This window comes from Triturus cristatus, chromosome 5_2, assembly GCF_964204655.1.
Source record: "Triturus cristatus chromosome 5_2, aTriCri1.1, whole genome shotgun sequence".
Taxonomy (NCBI): domain Eukaryota; kingdom Metazoa; phylum Chordata; class Amphibia; order Caudata; family Salamandridae; genus Triturus; species Triturus cristatus.
In genome coordinates, this window is record NC_140588.1 from 756,003,059 (window position 1) to 756,022,032 (window position 18,974).

The 18,974-nt window shown below is 51.1% G+C and overlaps 1 protein-coding gene across 3 annotated transcripts in view; it reads right to left on the minus strand.

Moving 5' to 3' along the window:
• Positions 1-18,974, minus strand: part of LRCH2 (leucine rich repeats and calponin homology domain containing 2) — a 1,103,616-nt gene that overhangs the window by 412,147 nt on the left and 672,495 nt on the right. For 2 of the 3 annotated variants that reach the window (XM_085607858.1, XM_085607857.1), the window contains one exon: positions 9,003-9,071. The exons of the other annotated variant lie outside the window; for it this stretch is intronic. In XM_085607858.1, coding sequence (XP_085463984.1) covers positions 9,003-9,071 — 69 coding nt within the window. The remainder of the gene's footprint in view (positions 1-9,002; positions 9,072-18,974) is intronic. 3 annotated transcript variants of the gene reach the window in all.

Genomic DNA, 18,974 nt, shown 5'->3' on the forward strand with positions numbered 1-18,974 from the left:
GAACCTGAGCTAAAGTGAGCATCTTGAAACGGTCCTTCCGGAGGAAGGAGTTCACGCTCCTGAGGTCCAAGATCGGGCGTAGGCCCCCTTTGCCCTTCTTGGGAACCAGAAAGTAGTGGGAATAACAACCACGACCTACTTCTGGACCAGGAACGCGCTCGATGGCCTCTTTGGCCAAGAGGGCCGAAACTTCCTCCCGTAGAAGATGCAAATGATCCCCCGACATACGGTGGTTCTGCAGCGGCATGGCTGGAGGGGTCGTCTCGAAGGGGAGGGAGTAGCCCCTTCGGACGATTTGCAGCACCCACCTGTCCGACGTGATGGAGCACCAGTGGAGCAGGTGATGGCGAACTCTGCCGCCCACTGGCGTTGAATGGGTCTGAAAGCTCGGACTAGGAGGGCTTTGAGGCGGATGCTGCCGGGGTGGATGTGGACTGACCGGCACGTTGACCTCCAGTACCGCCTCGGCGGAATCCACGTCCACGACCGCGTGCAGGTTGGTGCTGCGGCCGGTGGCTGGGCGGACGTGAGGAGGCGCCCCTTCCTTGGCCACGAAAGGCGGAAGTTTGCGGCCGCGCGGCCGAACGTCCCAAGGACTTGACCGTGGCCCGGGAGTCATTGAACTGAGCCAGCGCACTGTCCGCCTTCTCACCAAAAAGGCGAGTGCCATAAAAGGGCATGTCCATGAGGGAACTCTGGACATCCCCCGAAAATGACGTGGACCTCAGCCAGGCGTGACGCCGAAGCGCCACCGTGGTGGAAATCGCCCGAACCAGCGAGTCCGTGGTGTCAAGTCCACACCGTATGGCATGCCGTGCTGCATCTCGACCCTCAGCAAGTGCTTGAGTGAGTCGTGACCGGGCCTCCACCGGGCACAAGGGCAGCACGGTCCAAAAGGCAAGCGGTATTTAAAGACCGCAGCCCCATACTCAGGGACGAGAACAGTTTCCTGCCCAACTGTTCCAACCTCTTGGATTCCTGATCCGGAGGAGCGGACGGGAAGGAGGATTGGGAGGTTGAGGCCTGGATAACCAGACTCTCGGGGGTGGGGTGTTGGGAGAGGAAACTGGGGTCGCCCGGAGCAGGAAGGTGGTGCCGGGCAACGTTCCGGTCCACAGGAGGGACTGTGGAGGGCTTGGACCAAGTGCCATGCAGAACGTCTATGAGGGCCTCAAAACTGCAGCAGAGGCTCAGTGGAGCTTGCTGTCGGTTGAAGGACCTCTGTGAGGACGTTACTTCTCACGGCCACAGCAGGCAACTCTAGCCCTAGGGCTTCGGCCGCCTTGCGCAGCACCACTGAAAAGGCTGCACCCTCCTCCGAGGCCACAGTCGGAGGAGAGATGAAACCAGCGTCCGGGGAGGTATCCAGACCGCTGGCATCCCCCAATTCCTCTGCCCAGTCCTGAGAAAGTTGGGCCTGAGCGGCCATAGGGTCTTCAGACCCCTCCCAGTCGCCCTCGTAATCCGATTCCCGATAAACAGGAGGAATGATCGGAGCCGGGCAGTAGATGAAGCGTTCACCAATCGGCGCCAGTAGCGGCGTCGGGCGGCGCCGCGCCGGCGTCGGGCCCGGACTGGGGCTAAACTGGGGAACAACGTCGTTCGGGGACGGCGTCGGGGCCAGAGCCGTCGACGGCGTCGGGGCAGGAGCCGCCGGCACGCGAGGTCGCCCAGTCGAACCTGCGGGGCCTGAAGGCGCGCCTACAGGCGTCGACGGCGGAGCCAGGCTCCTCATGGCCGAGAGGAAGGCACTGACCTCTGCCGGAGTCGCATCAGTCCCAGGGACCGGCGGGTATGGGGACGGATGCAGCTCCTGCGGCTCCAACGGAGCCGCGGGGGTGGAACCACCCTGACCCTCAGCCGAGTCGCGCGACCGGCGAGGGGAGTCCGAAGAGCGATGACGCCTCTTGGACTGCTTCGACTTACCCGAAGACCCCGACGAGCGATGACAATGGCTGTGGCTCCGCGATCGGTCCTTGGACTGTAGGAGAGTAGGGTCTGCTTTCTATGTTCACCCCCACTTTTTGCTTTTGCTTTACTGGTTTTCGACTTAGATGTGGCTGTGGGCCTGCTAATCAGACCCACAGCCCTGCTGTTCTCTCTCTAAATTGATACCATTTGGATAGTTTCACCTTATTGGCCCCTGTACAGTGTACCCTAGGTACCCAGGGCATAGGTGTACCCTAGGCCTACCAGGGGCTGCAGCATGTATTATGCCACCCCTGGCCTGGCCTTCCATTTTGACACAACTGGCTGATCACTCAGCTGGGGCAAGGTCGTGTAATCACCCCTTGCTTAGGTGTAGTATTCCTATACCTAACTTACATATAGACACATGTGTACCTATCAGCCACTCCTATGGCAGGCCTTAACAATCCTGGAGGCAGAGTGCTTGGTAACATGTGAGATGGTGCTCTAGCATGAGCTGAGCCTGTCTGCAGCTTTCGGAACCATGTCCTTATAGCTGTTCTATGATATAGCCTACCATATACTCTTAAAGTGCCTTATAATCTTAAATGGTTATGGTAACTATGGTTTGGCTTTATCAAAACATGTCGTGTAAGGTGTCTAACACTTTGGAATAATACCCCCATCCCATTTCTGGGGATGAGAATATTATTCCCCCCTTCTAGAGGGAAAGACATGTTAAAATCATACTTTACTGTTAGCCTCTGACCAAAGCCTCAGCATCACAAAATGGATGCTGCTGCCACGACACAAGTCTGACCTCCTGCTGCTGGGAGTGATCCCAGCCAGGGAGGCCTGGACAATAGGTTTCCTGCTTGGGGAGGTGCTAGCACCTCCCCAGACAGCCTTTAGTGTATTGGGGCAGGGTGGGCTGAAAGGAATGAGACATGCCTGGGGCACACAAGGTGTTCCTTGCATAGTCCAGTTCAAACCGGCGCTGGGGCACTCCAGCCCCAGCTCTGGCGCGAAACTGGACAAAGGGAAGTGGGTGTAACCACCCCCTCCCAGGTCCCACCCATAAGGCGTGACCTAGCAGGTATCCCAGCCCCCCAGATTAGTATAAGAGTGGGAGTTGGGCCCCAGGACTTTAGATTATCCTGAACCTGCAACTTGAACAGAAACTCTGGACCTTCGACGAAAGAAGAAGACTGAAGAATCTCCCTTGTGGCCAAGGAGTGGCTACCCTGTGCAAACAGGCACCATCAAGAGACTACCCTTTGCTTTGCTAAAAGTTCTACGAGGGACCGACTGCAGAGCCCGACCAGAGCCTTGACTTCCAGACTTCTACGACCCTGATCCACATCCACAGCAGAGCTGAGATCCGTGGAGGCGACGAGAGACGTGGGACCGGCTACCTGGGAAAAGTGGCTGGTATCTTCAAGCGCAGCTTCTGAGGCACCCTCGAAGTTGGGCACCGGGGATTGAGAAGCCCCAACCCCAAGCACCATCTGCACCGAAGATCAGCCCCCCCACACTCCACGAGTCCTGCGTGGGGCCCTTCTGCATTTTCCTGCTTGCCGCGTCTGTCCGGTTGCTTGCCCGCTGGCTAGTAGCCTTTGTGACGACGCATCCTGTAATCTTCACCGCTGGTTTGGCTCCTCCAGACTGGCTCCTGCTTCTTTGAAAAAGAGAAGCACCCCAGACCTTCCTGGTCTGCACCAGAAGCAAGTCCTCCGTTCTTCGTGGGTTCCGCTTGCCAAGGCTTGGTGAGTCCTAGTCCAACTTCGACGCCGCCGACAGCAAGAGCCTTCGTGGGACAGCTCGCCTCCTGGTCCTGGTCGTCCTCGACGTTCCCTGGTCCTCGTGGCTGCCGCGACAAGCTTCACGTTCACCTGCAATCTTCACGACATCGCCTGGTTCCTTCCTGGTTCCACGTGGTCACTGGCTAGTGACCTTGACTCTGTCCCTTCTGCTTGCAGGTCTCCTCTCTTCTTGATCCCAGCCTTGGGATCCACCGGACACTCTTCACTGACTGCCTGTCAGCAACTTTCCTTCAGGCATCCATAGAAGTCCACGACGAAACCCGACGCAAGTTCACACCTATGCACCCGCAGCCTGTGGACTAGGTAACTTGGGTACTTCGGTGCTCACAAGGGTAGTGACTATCCTAGGGTCTAGTTTCCGAGTCTCGACTCTCTAGCTGCTTTAGAAGTGTCCTTAAACTGTTTATTTCTAAACTGTACTATTTCTATCGACTATACGCATTACGCGTGAGTGTGTCCACTCTGCACCTGAATCCCGTGGGCCTCCCACTTCCTAACCTTTGGTAGTATAGTGTAGCCCCAGCGATTCCCTAGGCCTAGGCCTATCCTATTTCCGTGACAGTGGTCCTTATACCACTTACTTAGTATATGGTTTGCGTGGCCCCTAGGGCCTAACTGTATTACTTACCTGTGTGACTTAATGTATGCTTAAATAAGACTGTGTTGTACTTACCTCTAATCTCATAAAGAGTGCTGAGGGTTTGACTAGAATAAATACACTTTATTTTATATATATATCTGTTGTGGTGTCCTTTCATTTGGTATTCAAGGGATTATATATGGTATCACAGCTGGCTTCACATGCCATTCAGAGTTTAGCCTAAGACTGCTCTTGTCCATGCTACCACTAGGATAGCTGGTCTATAAGGTTGACTTTACAACCAATCACCATAAGGGTATTTGGACTGATATAAGGTGTACACTAGAACTAGTGACATCATACATCAGGCCAACTTCTCACATGGACCTCCTCCTGGACCGGGACCGAGAGCGGCACGGAGCCGAGTGCCGAAGCTCGAGAAGCTTACGGGACCGCTCCCGCCTAGCTTTCGACGTCGAGGCCTGGCAATCGAGGCACGACTCCGCGTCATGGTCGGCCCCCAGGCAATAAAGGCACCGGCGATGGTGATCCGTCACCGACATCAGGCGATGACAGGCGTCACAGGCTTTGAAACCAGGCTTCCTACCGGCACCAGAGTCGAGTCGATAGACCAAAAGAAGTCAAAAAAGTTAGTCAAAAAATGACTAGGGGTAAGCTCTTCCCGGATCGGCGCTTACTGGCGCGGAAAAAAGAAGAACTGACGTCAGCGCGCAAGGGCGGCGTCTAAGTACTCAGACGACGTGAAGGAGCACAACGCCGACGACGGACGGGGAGCCGAAGACGACGCCTAGCGACGCGCGATGGGTATTGCTACAAAAATCTTTCCGGATCCAGCCTGACGCCTGGGGATATTCTAAGGTGAGGAATCTAACTAACATGTTTCTTTCAGATAAGATTATTAAGCAGGAAATGAATTCATTATAAATATAAATGGATAAAAGATGCATTTTGTTTTATATGTGTATTTTCACAGCAAGTAGTCAATTGTGAATGGTGCTCTGTGTGAGCAGATAACATTTAGAAAGTTACAAGATACATGCTGTAAAATATGTGAGGCGTCTTTATTTCACAAATGAAAGGCAAATTCCATCCCATGTTATCTTGAAAGCTAAGCTGAGGGCAGCTTTTCAAGCATGTCTGAAAGCAAATTGTCAACTATTATTTTAGCAAGCTGGCATTGCGTTCTGTGCTATTAAATGTCGTATTAATTTAATATAAACTGCATGTTAATTCAGCATAAGTTTTAATATTGTAAGTTAAATAAAGCTAATTTCTACAGTTAAGACAAAATCTAAACCAGTCACATTGAAGTTAAACTATCAAATATATTTGTGCATGTTTCAGCATCACCAGAAGAGCATTATTTATTAAAAGTAAATAGCAAAAACTCTGGCTGAGGACAGGCAGTAAACAATTAAAGTGTGTTTTCAGCACCAAATGTCTGCGTGTCATTTTTAAAATGCACTTTTCATGTTAAAAGCCCATGGCAGGTTTTTTTTTTTTTTTAATTCTTTTTTATTGGCATTTGCATAGACATTACATACAGAGGCACATTTGGAATTACTATTGGTGTACAAGTATACAGGGCACGAACGCACAGCCGCACCCCAGGCGGGCCTCTGGTCTCGTGGACCCGTGGGGGTGCGTGTCACTACTCTTTTTAAGCTGCAGACAGGTGTCCGGGGTCTGCGTCTGGGCATGCCCTACCAGTGCGCATAGTGGTCACTGCGCCGCATAAGGGCCATGTAGTGTGTCTATTCCCCTGCGAGGTGTATCATCAAGCTATGGGGTTGCAGCCATGAGCTAACCTTCAACCAACTGGGGATATATAAACTGGGGGGGTGGGGGGGGTTTGCACTATGTCGCGGATAATGAGCAACAGTAGTCTTGTGCCTGAGAGCTGGACCGTCGCGTGGGATGATATCGGAGGTTACGCAGGTGCGGGGAGGGGGGGAGGATAGTCGGATGAGGGGGGGATGCAGGGGCGCCAGTTACCGCCTACGTGGAAGCATGGTAGCGGGACAGATGTTGTCTACGACTGCGACCCGCCGAGTGCCCGGTCTTCTCGTGTGTCTCCCTGGGTGGGTTCCTGGCTCGCGGCTGGGGGATCGATCGTGGCTGGGGGATCAATCATTCGTGGGCCCGCCACTGCTGTTGTCTCTTGCGAGAAGGAATGCATTAACATGGCCCATGGCAGGGAGATCGGGTGTTTGCGTATCCCTTGGGCTTCCTCCGTTCTGAGTAGTGTTTCCTCCGCTTTACCCCATTTTTTGACTGCGCCTATCCATGCCGCTAGGGGGGGCCCCTCCGGTGTCTTCCAGTGCATGGTGATGCACCGTTTGGCTAGGAGAAGCACTAGGGAGGCGTAACCCCTTTCCACCTTCTTGTGTTTGTGCCGCCTGTGTATACCCAGGGCGCTTGCCTCCCATGTGTATAGGTCTTGTAACCCCGTGACCGTGCGGAGAGCGTTATGGATCGCGTGCCAGTAATTATGCAGTGTCGGGCAGTCCCAAAACATGTGTATAAACGAGGCAGCGGGTTCCGGGCATCTGGGGCAAGCAAACGAACTGTCAGGGAAGTATTTCTGTAGTTTTTCGGGAGTGAGGTACGCCCTGTGCAGGATGTGCAGTTGGATATTCTTAAAACGGTAATTGCGGGACACTTTTTTGGTATGCTCCAGGGCCCTGGTCCATTCTCTATCATGTAAAGGTCTGCGGAAGTCAGTTTCCCAGCGCTCTCTCAGGGGTGCAAGCGTGGGTTGCCGCAAGCTCCGCATAGCTTTGTAGATCCAAGTGACTAGATGACGTCTTGGCCCCATCTGTAGGATCGCATGGATGACCGGGTGTGTGGGGGGTTCCGCATCGATCGCGCGCCACTGCTTGCGGCAGTCCGTGAGAAGCTGCCTGTGCCGTAGGAATTGCCCCTCGGGAAGTTCGAAGTCGTCGACCAATGCTGCGAATGTCCGCAGGTTCCCTTAAAAAAATAACATCCCCACCTCCGTCACGGCGCGGTCCGTCCATGTTTGCAGCATTTGCTCCGTGTAATGCGCCCGACCCCTGGGGAGGCCCACCAACGGCAGCAGCGGGGAGTACAGGGGAGCATCCCGACTAAGACGATGGACACGCGCTAGACAGGCGCGCGCGGTCATTACCTGGAGGGGCCCAGATGGCAGCGGTGCTGCGCTTGGCAGCAACATGCGGTGGATGGTGGGACTTTGAATGCGCACCGTCTCAGTGATCAGCTCCCCCTGTGCCCGGCCCGCCGTCCAACGTGATACCCATTGTAATTGGGCGGCAAGGAAGTACGCTTCGAATGAGGGGGCCGCTAGCCCACCTTGGTCAAGGAGCAATTGCAGTTTTCCCAGGGCAATACGCCGGTGACCAGTGCCCCAGATGAGGGTCCCAAGCAGGGTGTCGTTAAAAGCCCATGGCAGGTTACCATTAATAGCGATTAATCATGTCTTTATTGTGTGGCATGTCCTGGTAGTGACAAACAGTCTACTTTGTTACTCACTCCCGTGAGGCCTGCTCCTCTCATAGGCTAGCACTGGGGGTTCCCTTATATATTTTTAAGTGGTAATTCCTGATTAGAAAGGAGTAGCGTTGCCATGTTTGGTAGGTTTAGAATGGTAGTGATAAATCCGGCTTACTGGTGAGGTTGGATTTTACAATACTATTTTAGAAATGCCCCTTTGGGAAAGTGGGAATTTCTCTGTGCTTATGAAACTTTGTGCTTTGCAGCCTGACTCCAAACCACATCTGGGCTTGGGTGACAGCTATACTTTGTGCATACTTTCCAATCAGCCATCATACAGGAAGGGTTGGGTGCGACAGGGTCACATCTGCATACTGATGGTCTTCCTGGGCTGGGAGAGAGAAGGGCGTTCACACTTTACATTTGTATAGACTGTGAACTGCCCTCACACAAAGGGTTGATTTACCTACTACTGATGTCTGGAGCCTGGGCTGCGGTTGAAAGGGAGTGTTGTGCAGTTCTAAGCTTTCCTTTAATCTCCTCCCTTGACCAAAGACACTTTTGAGTGCAAGTACAGGGGCCCGTGTTTTCAGAGCACTTGTAAGACTGGAACCGACCCTCTGCCAGGAGGACTGTTGTGCTGCTCAAAAGACTACTCAGGCCTACTTAAGTTGTTTCCCTGCTGCCTGCTACTTGTTGGGTGGCCTAAAGAACTCACTGGATCACCTTTCTGCATTGCAGTGTTACAGCAAGTGTTGCTACAGTTGCCCTAAGTGGGAAGGGTATGCCCAGACTAGGGCCGCGTACTCACTGTGCCACAGGTTTCAAGCTAGCCTGGCTGATGAGGGGATACCCCAAAACCAGTCCCAGAATGCTTGTTTCTGGCCTGGCAGTTCAGGCTGGACTGTTCCCATGAGGAACGGGGTCCAGACTGATTTGTATATGGCTGTGTCCAAACTGGGGTGGCATGGTGAGCAAAGAAATTATGGATTAAACCCAGATCAGTGACTGGGGTTGATTGTCTGACAATGTTCAGCATTCTGTACATCATCTTTTTGGGTTGCTACATCTACATTCACCAAACAGTCCCAGGTATCTACTGAAAACAATCCAAACCGTGGTTGTTAATGGAATAACCCCTTGGAGGTGAATGACCTAACAAAGGAAATGAGCGGAGGTACAAGCAATAGAAATACCTTTTCTCTGATGCTTTATTTGGCTTGGATCGGTCTCTTGTGCTTACAGAGGTTGAGTGATTCAGAAGCCTGTAAGTAAACAAACAAAGTCCTTTTAAATTGAGTCTCACCAGATGCACTTCAACGTTGAACATGAAATCAGGCAAGGATGTCCATAAGACCGTGTTTTTTTGTCATCCTTACAACAGTATTCTTCCCATAAACGTTTTACAAATTTTCGCAAAACAATGTTCTAAAAACTGCCCCGAAAATAGACTGTGTCCATATGCAGGAAGCATTAGCCTGTTTCTGTGCTAAATACAGATCTAGTCAGTACTCCAAGATATCTTCAAACAAGTCTAGGCAGATGTGCACGATATGCATTAGAAATGCTTTTCTCTCAATAAACATGAACTATAGTCACAAAAAGGGACCACTGACATCTTTATACATGTTATTTCATCAGTTCAGCAGAAAAAAAAGTAAAATAGAAAATATGTTAACAGTGTGCAGGACAGAGGAAAATCATTGCTGACGCCCATCAAAGCATCCTCCTTATTTACCATTCTTTTATTAGTAATCTGTAATTTCTTCAAAGAAAAGGGCATCAACAATTACAATGTATGCATTCTAACAGGTTCTAAACTATAAAGAGTATATACTATCTTTCATAAAAAACTGTTGGCAATTCTTAAAAAAAATATGTATCATTTTATGGAAACAGCATATCCTGGGAGTGGAGGCAAGTGGAAGTTGGAAGGATCCGAGTTGTCTGGCGGGTACATGGAAAATGAGGTGGTGGTTGAGGTATGCTGGTCCTACGACATGTAGAGCTTTGTAGGCGTGAGGAGCTTGAAAGTGATTTTCTTGCTGACTGGGAGTCAGTGGAGTTGTCGGAGGTGTTGCGTGATGTGGTGGCAGCAGGGGATGTCGAATACCAGTCTGGCTGCGGCATTTTGGACGTTCTGTTTCTTGAGCTGTTTGTCGGTGACGCCGTCAGAGTGCATTGCCGTAGTCGAGTCTGCTGGTGATGAGTGCGTGGGTGACCATCTTTCTGAATTCTTTGGGAATCCATCTGAATGTCTTCCGAAGCAGGCAGAGAGTGTAGAAGCAGGCTGAGGAAACTGCGTTGATTTTGTGGTTCATGGTGAGCAATGAGTCCAGTATGATGCTGAAGTTACGCGCATGGTCCGTAGGGGTGGGTAGAGGTCCCAGAGCAGCTGGCCACCAGGAGTCGTCCCAAGCTGAAGGGGTGGATGCCAGGATGAGTACTTCAGTCTTGTCCGAAATGAGCTTGAGGCATCCGTCTTCTATCCAGGTAGCAACGCCATTCATTTCACTGTGGAAGTTGCTTCTGGCGGTTGTGGGTTTGTTGATGAGGGAGAGGATCAAATGGGTGTCGCCGGCGTAAGAGGCGATGTTGAGTCCGTGGAAGTATCAGTACTAATGTGTGTGTTGTTTCAACTAGAGGTCATAGACATTTATAACCACAGACATTTTAAGAAACTGACTACACATGAGGTAAATATATAGGACAGTCATACAGGATAGGACAGTGTCTCTAACTTTCTCCACCTAACAAGTACTAATTTCCTGTGCCTTGCATTAAAATACTAAGTAGTGCTAACAATACATTATTCTATGATCAGAAGAGATATAATGAACACATTCATCAATGCAGTATTTGTAAAGCGTTTTAACTACGACTCATTGAAGATTTTGTCAGGCACAAATATATCAAAATTAATGCACTATTAGAAAAAAGTCACTAACAAAAAATGAAAGACATTTCAAATTTCTACGAAAAAGAAGAAAAACTCTCAACAAGTTTACAATTATTAAACTTGTATACTCACTAATTAACCATCTCTGACGTAGAAGGAAGTAAACTAATATACTATAGAGATGTGGGATTCCTACTGCCCGATACGCAGGGCATGATGTTTGGGGTTAGTGAAAACGGGCTTTCAGGTTTATTTTTTGCACTGGACAAGTGGGCAGAATCCCAACGAATCAAAAAACCCTTAGCTGCCAGTTAACAGTACAACAGTATGTACCTGTGAAAGAGGACTATCTACCACTAAGATAGTGAAACAAATGCATATCTTGTTCAAACTTGTATTTGACTTGTTATTCAAAGCTTTTACTATTAAGGCAAGTAATCTAAATGAATACTGTGAGCTAAACCTGCATTACTGACAGCAATTCTATTTCAGGACCCGGAGGCGAGGATTAGGCTTTTCTTTCTTCTATGTATTCAGTAGCAGCATTTGAAAACAACAGTTCACAACAATAGGACTTCATTTCCCATGAAGCCTATGGAAAAACAACCATGTTATTTAACAGTCCATTGTCCAATCAGGCGCCTCCTGGGAACATAACTGCCCATGCCCTGTGATGGACATCCTCTTTCTTCGCTGCTCGCAGCCTCCCTCAGATAAGTGTCCTTCCTTCAGTCACGTTGGGGCTGGTGGTTCGGGGGCACTTTGTACTGTTTATTGCGTTAGGAGCCTTCGCTCTGTTCTACAGGGCTCATAGTGCACAGTTTTTCATTTGCCTTGATTGTATTTTCTGCTGTTTGGTGAAATGTGTTAATTGTTATTGGGAGCTTCCACACGTGTATTCATGCTATTTCCTCTTGCCCCGCTTCCGTTCTCGACGGGTAGATACACGGGAGCCTCTGCTCCTTGACTGCGTCTGCGGGAAACGTTTTTCCCGCTCCTTCATGGCCGTGCAACGATAACCTCACACCGAGAGGAGCGTGCGGTCCGCCAACTGCTAGAGGGCGCGCCTCCCTGTTTTCCCTCAGGCGTTCATTTTATCTTTCGCAGCAGGAGGCGAGCGGAGGTCGCGTTAGTTAACGGCCATCGCCAAGCGCCTCCGCCCGCGTGCGTGCTGCCTCACGCTTGGCGGGTATCTGCCTGGGACTGAACACCCCGCAGGGGTAGGATTATCGCACAGTAGTGCTGTGCAGCACTTTACGTTTCTCAGGCATTGTTTTTTGGCCCGCATTTATATTCAGGACGGTTTTGTGTGCTGCTGGTTGGGGCCTAGCGCAGGAGCCTTAGATTGGCTGGTTCCCTGTGGTGTTCCTACCTGATTGGGGGGCCTTGCCACTCCCTGTGTTGACCTTGGCTCTGTCCCTTTCTATTAGCCTTCTTACCTGGTGGGTGGCCACCTGTCTATTCGGTTTACTTACCTGACTTACCTCGGATCTTCAGCTTCTCCGGAGCAGCATGGAGGAGTTTGATGATTATTACGAGGAAGAGGAGGAATCGCAGTATTTCCTGCTGTCTGACGAATTCTGTGACGCGGTTGATTCCTCCATAACCAAGGCGGTCTCAGAGGCGATGGGTCCTTTGGAGAAGAGGTTGGATGACCTGGCGAAACGCCTTGAACACCTCCCCGCGAGGGAAGATGCTCCGGGACCTTCGGATCCCCTATCTCCAAAGCCGAGTTCCACCCTCCCGTCTGCGAAACCGCGTAAACGTCCCCACTCTGATGGTGTTGATCCCGACGCATTCGAGAGACTGCGGCAGGCCTTTTTGAACGCCCAGACCCCCTCCTTGCCAGCAGATCCTTCCCCCTCTGATCCTCCGCCGGCAGAAGCCCCGGAGCCGGTGCCATCCCCGCCTCCTTCAGAGGACTCCCAAGGCGCTTCAGATGGCGATTCTGACCAGGGTAGATCATGACGCCCATCTCCCTCAGGTTCTGTGGAATGCTCACAGACCACAGCTTCCCGGAGTGGCCCCAATCAGACTTCCTAGACCCGGAGGACCTTTTGCATCCCCGCTCTTCGCAGTGGGTCCCCTGCGATAAGGTAGCCAAATACGTGGCAGGTCATCTTCGGAAACCCCTTGATCAAGACGTCCGCTTACGGCTTAAGTCGGAATGCCCGCGCCCATCCCTAGAAGGGAAGGTGGTGGTCACCCCAGAGATAGATGCAAAAATGGGCACCTTTCTTGCTAAGTATATCAAGGACCCGAAGAAGGGCATTGACAGGTCCTGGCATGCCTGTCAGGACAAGTTACAAGACATCACAGGTCCACTAGTTAAAATTTTTGATACGGCTGAAGACACCAAAGCTTCAGGAGCCCTCATTTCCCCTGAGACCCTGTCCAGTTGGGCCCAACGAGCCATTATTTTCCTGGGGAATGCGAACTGCGCCATCTCTACTGAGAGACGTAGGTCACTCCTGATCAAACTAGACCCGAAGTTGGGTGAGCTGGCAACATCCGAAGCGGGTCAGGTGGCGCAGGGCGGTCTTTTCGGGGACCCATTTGTCAAGGAACTTAGCAAGTTCGTGTCCACGTTTAATTCTCTGGACAAGGCGCAGTCCACGGTGAAGCGCATTTTCAATGCGCGGGTTTTTGGAGGGGCCGGTCGTGGCAGGGGGTGCTTGGCTGGCCAGTTCTCACAGTCAGCCTCCGGCAGAGGTCAGCAGAGCCAGAGGGGACAATACCAGGACTCCTCACTTTTTGGTGGCTTCTACCCCACCAAAGGCCGTTCCCGTCACCGAGGCCGGCGCAATGGACGGAAAGGCGGTGGTGCCCCAGCCAATCACAGTGAGTTCCATAACTGTCTCATGTCATTGCGTGTGGGGCAGGTTGGCCCTTTTTCTGGACAATTGCCGTTCCCTAACATCCGACGCTTGGGTACTTCAGACCGTGCAGGGGTTTCACATAGAGTTTTTTGGTTCCCCAATTCAGACCTTTCCTCCTACTCCGATCAGGTTGTCTGATACACCACGAGGTCCAGGAACTCCTAAGCAAAGGGGCAATTTGCCACTCCAATCCCCGGCCTGGGGCCTTTGTAAGCAACATTTTTTCTGGTTCGGAAACAGGATGGTGGACAACGTCCGGTGATAAACCTTCGAGAGTTCAACGAATGGCTTGTCTACCGGCACTTCAAGATGGAGGGGATTCACCTCCCTCGAGATCTGTTGCGTCCCAACGACTGGATGGTCCATTTGGACCTCAAGGACGCCTACCTGACGGTCCCTATCTTCCCGCCCCACCGTCGGTTTCTGCAGTTCCAATGGGGTGGCCAAACTTTCGAGTTCACCTCGCTTCCCTTTGGCCTGTCTTTGGCCCCTTGGTGTTTCACCAAGGTTTTGCATCCAGTGGTGGAGGCTTTAAGAGCACAGGGCATGAGGATGATTGTCGATCTGGACGACATGCTCTTCATGCATCAGTGCCCTCAGACCCCCTTGCTTCAGCTCCGCTCGGCGGTTCGTCTTCTTCAATCCCTGGGGTTTGTCATAAACCACGCGAATTCTTGCCTCCATCCCACTCGCTCGATCACTTTCCTAGGTTTCGTGATCAATTCAGTGGAAGTGACTCTCGGCCTGCCTTCCAGGAAGATGGCGAAGATCCGCCACGAGATTCGGCAATTGCTTCGGAAACAACTAACGTCCCTCCGCAGTATCGCCAGGGTGGTCGTCCTTTTGTCAGCCTCGATTCAGGCCATCTTCTTGAGCCCTTTGCACTTTCGGGTTCTTCAACGACTCAAAGCGTTCCATCTACACAGGGGATTGACTTATGCTCAGAAGGTCCCTCTGTCCGAGGTCAGGGACGAGCTTCAGTGGTGGCTCTCCCACATGGAAGCGTGGAACGGTCAAGCCATTTTCGGTTCCCTTCCCGACTCGGTGATCGAGTCCGACGCCAGCGGCTCCGGTTGGGGAGCACGTTGTAGCGAGTTCACCACAGGAGGAGGTTGGCCCGCCGAGGAAAGTTCCCTCTACATCAGAGGCGCAACTAGAGCCAAATTTCGGGGGGGGCTGAGCAAAAATTTCGGGGGGGGCTGAACTTTAAGCAATAGGCAGAGTGGAGCTGCAGGGGCTCTTAGAAGGGGTGAAACAACAGCGAGGCCTCATTAACATGCAAATGGTCTTTTAAAGACCTGTGAAGTGCTCGGGTGCGGCTGCTTTTTTGCCCGGGAAGCTGTCTCATCCCGGGCTGCCACACACGACGGGGGGGGCTGAAGCCCTGTGAGTCCAATGGGTGTTGCGCGCCTGCTCTACATCAACTGTTTAGAGCTCATGGCGGGCTCTTTCGCGGTCCGGTGTTAGACGAAGGACAGAACTCACTCGTGTGTCCTCCTCAAGTTGGACAATGTAGCGGCAGTGCGCTACATCAATCATCTGGGAGGGACACGTTCCAAAGCCCTGGCAGGCCTGGCCAAGGACTTTTGAGAATACTGCCTGTCCCACCAAGTGTCGGTGATTGCAGAGCACCTACAAGGAGTGGCCAATCAGGTGGCCGATTGGCAGTCTCGGCAGCTTCGAGACTCCAGCCTGTGGAAGCTGTTCCGGCCGGTATTCCTGACCTTGCAGAAGCGGTGGGGCCCTTTCTCGGTCGACCTCTTTGCCTCTCGACTGGACTTTCAGATCCCCAGGTACTTTGACTGGAGGTCGGATCCACGGGCAGCAGCCACCAATGCCTTCCTTCGGGATTGGTCGATAGAGCAGGGTTATGCATTTTCCCCCTTCGCCATGATCACGCGGCTGATGACGCAGGTCCGTCGACAGGGGGTGGATCTGGTGGTGATTACCCCAGTATGGAGAGCGCAAGCCTGGTTTCCAGTTCTGATGTAACTTTCCTGTGCTTCTCAGTCTACCCGGCTCCCTCATCTCCTGCTCAATCCATCGGGCAATCCTCATCCCCTGATAGTGAACGGCTTGTTGCCCTTGATGGCGTGGCGGATTACAGGGCTCGATGGCAAGTCCCTGGGCTTTCGCGCCATGCTGCAAAGCTCCTTTCCAGGGCATGGGCCAAGGGTACTGTCAAGCGCTACCGGTCGGCCTGGTCTCGATGGATGGGTTGGTGTCTGCAACGGAATCTGGATCCCGTTGGGGCAGATGTCGTCACATCCTGAATTTTCTGGCCTCCCTGGCTTCGGAAGGGTTGGCGTACAGAACGATTATTACGTTCCGTTCGGCAATCTCGGCAGAACACTCGGTGGTGGCGTATCATCCCATGGGTGGCCACACACTGGTGAGGAAGCTCCTCCGAGGTATTCACCTTTCCCTTCCCCCAGAACCGCGATACTCGGTGCTCTGGGATTTGAATAAGGTATTGCACTTCTTGTCGGAATGGCCTAGCAACAAATACCGGTCACGGAAGCAGCGGTCTTCGAAGCTGGCTATGTTGTTGTGTTTGGTGTCCTGTAGACGGGTGTCGGATGTACGGGCCCTGAATATTACAGGGAGATCCTTCACGCCGGAGAGCGTCACCTTCCATGTGTCCAAGCGCACCAAAACCCAGTCTCTGGTTATTTCCTATCCAGGTTTCCCTGAATGTCCCAAACTCTGCGTTGTCAGATGTATCAGAGCTTATGAACCATGACTGAGGACATTCACCCACATGGGGAACGTCAGCTCCTGATTGCCTTGCGGAAGCCTTTTCGGGCGGTCTCCTCCCTGACCATTGTTAGATGGATTCGCTGGGTGATGGTTGAGGCCCGCATCAATACCAAAGCCTTCGGAGCACACTCCGCGAGGGGTGCTATGGCATCTAAGGCTTTTATGCTGGGAGCACGCTTGGGGGCATTTTGAACACGGCAGACTGGTCTTCTGACTCAAACTTTAAGAGGTTTTACTTCAAGCCAGTCGCCTCCATTACGTCTCTGGTGGTTGATAAGCTTTAAACTAGCCTAATCCTCGGGTCCTGACATAGAATGAAAAATCTCCTAGCTTTCGTAATGGAAAGTTTCAATTCTATTAAGGACTCGGAGGCAAGGATTAGCCCGCCCTCAGGATACTCCTGGACCCACCCGGGCTCATCGGGATGTGTCGTTAGGCGTAAGTGTCGTCAGGCGTAAGTAAAGCATTTTCCTGTTCGGTTATGAGTGTGGTTTGCTACTGTGCTGATGATTTTGATTTTCAGATTTTACGACTCCTTTTTTCTGCCTGCAGGGACAGAGTCGTCGAAACAGGACTAGGAATTCTGGTGCTCGTCTTTTGTCGCAGGAAGAAAGAAGACGTCCAGCACAGAGTATGGGCTGTTATGTTACCAGGAGGCACCTGATTGGACAATGGACTGTTACATAACATGGTTGTTTTTCCATAGGTTTCATGGGAAATAAAGTCCTATTGTTGTTCACTGGTATTTTCTAAGGCTGCTATTGAATAAATAGAAGAAAGAAAAGCCTAATCCTCACCTCCAAGTCATTAATAGAATTGAAACTTTCCGTTACGAAAGCTAGGAAATTTTTCATTCCAGTACAAAAATGTGTAACCATGTGTGCATAATTTAACAATTTGAGGTTATTTATAATACTTGCAGAATGCTCTCTGATTATATGCTAAGAGATGCACAAGCATTAAAGCAAAATTAGTTACTATTTGCGATCAAAATAAACTACACAAAAAAATCTTCAACTTAAAAAAACACTTTGCTAAACTCCAGTGCAACTTTGAATATCATTTGCTCTAGGCATCATTTAGTAAAATTGGTAAGAAAGATTGATGCATGCCAAAATATACTTTAAAATAAAAAAAATACTGATAAAAGAATTAATGTAAAACCTTTAAGGCCAATATTACGAGCCTCCTGAAATTTAATTTGTGGCCTAATTCTAACACATGTATTTGCTCATGCAAGAATCTGCTGTGTAACAGCAAATTCACATTTCATACACACACTCGCTTTTTTCTCCTCCTAGGAAAATGCTTTACTCCTGCCATTATCAGGAAAAAATGTAAAACATTCCAGTAAAGGAAGTGGTTGGTGAATCCCTAAAAATGTAAGTTTTTGGGTGCACACAGACTTGCAAGGCACTCCAAACCTACTACTGGCCATTGTAAGTAGAACTGAGAAATGAGGAAAAATTAGAGCCCTACTAGAGTCCAAACTCTTATATAAGCCTTCAAACAATCAGAGGCACTTATTGAAGCTCTGATATACACTGCTGTTATCTGTGAGATCACTGCACATCCGATCCCTTGGACAAGTAGAAATCGTATCGAATTCTATGTCAGGACTGGAGGCGAGGATTATGCCTTCTATTCTTCACTTTATTACTCAGCAGCCTTTATTTAACAACAGACTACATTTCCCATCAAACCAAGGGAAACTGTAGTCAACAAACAACCAATAAGCAATGTCCTTAGTCCACCAACCAAGGTCCTCCAGCACCCATGTAGTCTGCTCTCACTGGCCCTTCCTCCTCTTTCTTCGCTGCTCAGCAGCCGGGTTAAGTGCTTTCCTCATTCCTCTCATATTGATATTTGTGGCTTTATGGCGTAATTTTGTGATTTTACATATTGCGCGTGTAAGCGCTGAGCTGTATGGCGTTTCAGCTATGTGCAGTTTATTATTTCCCTGCTGATTTATTCTGAATGTTTGGATATTGCTTTCCACAGCGCGCGACTGTATTTCTTTCTTCTGGCCCTTACGGCCTTCCTTTTAGTGCTGTCATTGTTAGCCGGTTAATGACGCGGCAGCTACCGCGTTCGCCTGGTGTCTCTTGTGGTTTTTGCCTTGTGGCGAATGCCCGCCCGTGTGTGGTTTTGAGCCACGGGAGCTTCCACTCCTACGCGGCTCGTCTGGTGTGCCCCGCACTCCACCGCCCGTCAAGGGGCGCGGCAGGAGTTTCTACGGCGCGCGCATTTTAAACCCTGAAGGGTCTGTGCGACGCGCCATAGTCGGGGGTTTTCCTGGCCTGAGGAGATTACGCGAGTGGGCTGCCTTTTCAACGTTCATTTCCGGCGGCCCTCGCTGTAACTACCACGCTCCATTAGGCATTTAGTGGAGTCTGGTAACAGCTTTGATACCTCACGCCCTCTGGGTCTGTATTATCGCTCACGTTTTGCGCTGGTTGGGCACCGATTCCCAGGCCAGTCTTGAGGTTGTGTTTTAAATTTGATTTCCGCCAGACATTGGTGGCCGGGTTCTTTAACCCCTTTTGCCTGCTTAATTGCAAGTTTTTCTCGCCCTATTACACGGTTGACACCCAGCCCTTCCTAACTGGAGCTTTGCCCTCCTGTTGTGT